Source organism: Nylanderia fulva, unplaced genomic scaffold (assembly GCF_048542155.1).
Source record: "Nylanderia fulva isolate GAGA-0341 unplaced genomic scaffold, ASM4854215v1 Scaffold112, whole genome shotgun sequence".
NCBI classification, from domain to species: domain Eukaryota; kingdom Metazoa; phylum Arthropoda; class Insecta; order Hymenoptera; family Formicidae; genus Nylanderia; species Nylanderia fulva.
Window position 1 is genome coordinate 117,849 of NW_028189324.1, and position 3,474 is coordinate 121,322.

The window sequence follows — 3,474 nt, forward strand, 5'->3', positions numbered from 1 at the left end:
AAATGCATGGATATCTCTAGAAAAAATGTCTTACCAGAGAGCGTAGGCACTAATGCATCGCCTGCTTCATCTCCATCGGACAAGAAAATCGATTCCATATCACAAAACTGATTAAAAATTACATTAAATAAGCGAATTTAATAAAAAATTTTTAACTTTATTGAACTTAATATATAAATTTCCCCATTCTGATCATTTTTACATTTTCAAAGCCGACTGTTTAAGACCTGCCTCTCATTTTAGCGATCTAAAAACATAAAAATTCTAATACGGGCAAGAAGTGCCGAATACAGTGGTTGTAAGACATTTAAAAAAAACGATAAGAGGCAAAAGTCCGACGAAGGGATAAAGCTGGCGGTGCGTGAATGCCTATGCCAAACAGGCTACAGGTAAAAGGCTTTTTTCAAAAGATATCCATAATATTTCAAAAGCTGGTCATCTTGTATTACCATGAAGACTACATAGAAATATTACGTAAGTGTACATATTATATATTCAAAAAGTTTTGAAATAATAATTATTTAAATTTTCAGTTAATACACATAATATATGTATGTTATTTAAATCAGCTTATCTATTTACTTTCTAATTTATTATCATCACAATATGTTCTTATTTATTTATAAAAAGCTTTAAAAAGAAAATGGAAAATTAAAATGTTATAAAAAACATCCAGTGATTTTTTATCTACACATTTCGTGCGTATATAGAATTTCCATTAGTCTTGCAATAAAATTATTATTGCTCAAACCAGTTACTGCCTCTAATAAATATATGGGCTATGCATATATAAGAAATGAATATTAAAAACGCGATTAATAAATAGAAACGTGAGAGATAACATTTTATAAAAGCAACAAAACTTTTATCAATTGCTTTCAGGAAACATTGCGATGCTGCTTTTCGTCGCATGTCTGCTGCCTCTAGTGGCGAGCGCGCTACTTGATTCACAAACGATCATCAAGACACCAACTTTAATTCTGGATGTCCATAACGGTATCCAAACGGACGTCCGATTTGTCGGATGCTCAAATATAAATCATACGGTAGTAGACCTATCAAATTCTTCTCTTCGCGGATTGGAAAAAACCGCTTTCAATAATGTGCTGGATGTGGAGTTGCTTATTTTGGCCAACAATTCGTTAACTTCTCTGCCGGAGTTTGTCTTTTCCAATCTATCGAGTTTAAGGACTCTGTCGCTGTCGGGAAATCAATTATCAGAGATCAATAATTTATTTGTCGGTCTGAAGAATCTGCAATTACTGGATATCTCCCGTAATCCTATTGAAAGTTTATGGCAAGGAGAACTATTTGGTCTCACCAAATCCGTCAAGATTCTCACCAACGAAAATAAGTTTCGGATGATTAGCACAGGCATGTTTGCTAAACCCGTCAAATTCCTGAACTAGTATCGGCAACTGACATTAAAACAAGAGGAGAATTTCGGGGAGATTAGTGAAGAGAAAGTGAAAAGAAAAAAAGAAGTCTGCGTGGAGGAGCGCAATGTAGATAGACTATTCGTAAATTCTCAAGAGATTGTTATAAATCATAACAACAACACTCAAATAAAAATCTGCAAATTGGATGGCATTGTGACAACATTGGCGATCATTGAGAAAGATGAAAAGCTCGTTGAAGGATGCGTTCAAGTGTTTGCCAACGCAATCGAGATGGATATTAGAAAGCAAAACATCAAAGGTTTTCAAGAGAATTGGTATCAGTTGCTGGATTCTTATATTTTATTGGATTTGTCGAGCAACAATATCACCGAGATTGCGATAGAGACGTTGAACAGTTTGGCCAATCTATGGACCGTGAAACTTCTGGGCAACAAGATCCGTAGAATCCGTAGCCAAGTGATCGAAAACTATTACCTGAAAACCATTAACCTTAACAACAATCTGATCGACGAAATTGAAGAGAATGCGTTTGCAAGGACGAGATTATGGGATTTATATCTGGGAAGTAATCAGTTGAAAAGTTTAAACTTCGTCTCCAGTCTACCGGACACCCTAATGCATTTTGACGTGAGTCGAAATTACATAGCGTCTATTCCTAACAGTGTTTTTTCCAAGTTCGATAATCTGATCGGATTAAATCTCGAATACAACGAAATTAAAATATTACAGACAGATGTCTTTCTAGGTTTAAAAGCTTTGTTTAACTTGAATTTGAGGGGCAATAATATAATGACCATCGAGGCTTCCGCTTTTAGAGGTCTGAGGGTTCTTCAAATGATCAATCTGCAGTGCAATTCTTTACACGAACTGCCGATAAACACCTTCGCCGAAATGAGGGTCGTGTGGAAGCTGGATCTCAGTAATAACAACATCGCGAAAGCCATGTTCAACGAACTTCCGTTCGTGAACTCATTGCTCCTCGATTATAATGATATTGAAGTTCTCGAGGAAGGCAATTTTGTTCAAGTCCCGAAAGGCACTTTGTCATTGACTGGAAACAGAATCACAAAAATAAAACGCGGCGCTTTTAATCTACCCACACTTACGCATCTGTATTTGGATAAAAATCTCTTGACGACCATTGAAGGCGATAGCTACGAAGGTTTGAGTCAGTTAGAGCACCTCTCTCTCTCCGAAAATAAAATATCAGATATTCGCAAGGGCGCTTGCATAAATCTGGGCAGTCTTGATCTGTTGGACATATCTAAAAATCCATTTGAAAAGTTGAAAAACGGCTCTCTTCACGGCCTCGACACTGACTACCGTACTAGAATATATATTCGCGCAAATAATTTGAAAGAGATACAAGGCGGAGTTTTTGATGATCTTTAATAAAATTTATATCATTTTTTAAACCGTAAGTCTCTAACACGTTTTATTAAACATTCTAACAAATAGATTTAAAAATATGAGTAAAATTAAATGTATGTATAAAAAATATTTAAAAAATGTATATATATTGCATATTAAAATATAAATATATATATTAAAATATAAGTAAGTCACTTAAAATTGTCTACTCGAATAATTCTCGCAGCTTTGAAGATAGTTAAGAAACGTTTCAAGTAAAAGCTCAATGATCTCGAGGGAAACATCTTACAGAGATAAACATTTTATTTCAAGTGTGGATACTTAAAAGATTGAAGATTCTTTTTACCTATTCAAGTAGAATCATTTAAATGTTTTACATAAATCTATTACAATATTTAAAAAGTATACTTAGAAGTTATAAGGGGTTAAAGTGGTTAAGAATTCTTTAGAGGATGCATTTTTAAATCGAAAAATCTCATAATATATTTTTCTAATAAATCTTTTAATATTTTCATGGCTAAATGATGAGAAGAATTAATTGATATAAAGGAAACATATGTTCTTTAATACAATATTATATTGATGATTTAAAGTATTTAAGTTAGTAATAAAACGTCACTTGTTTCTCGAATAGATAACCAATTCGTACACATAAGTTAATTTTATTTTAAATATATACTTTATTACTCTTTGTATTGAAGAA

At 33.2% G+C, this 3,474-nt stretch overlaps 1 protein-coding gene across 1 annotated transcript; it reads left to right on the top strand.

Moving 5' to 3' along the window:
- The first annotated feature begins 738 nt into the window (after positions 1-738).
- On the top strand, positions 739-2,862 carry LOC114941578 (uncharacterized). Its single transcript, XM_029316591.2, is given in 1 exon segment — positions 739-2,862. A coding segment is annotated over 1 exon segment (1,899 nt). The 5' UTR covers positions 739-893; the 3' UTR covers positions 2,793-2,862.
- Positions 2,863-3,474: the final 612 nt, after the last annotated feature.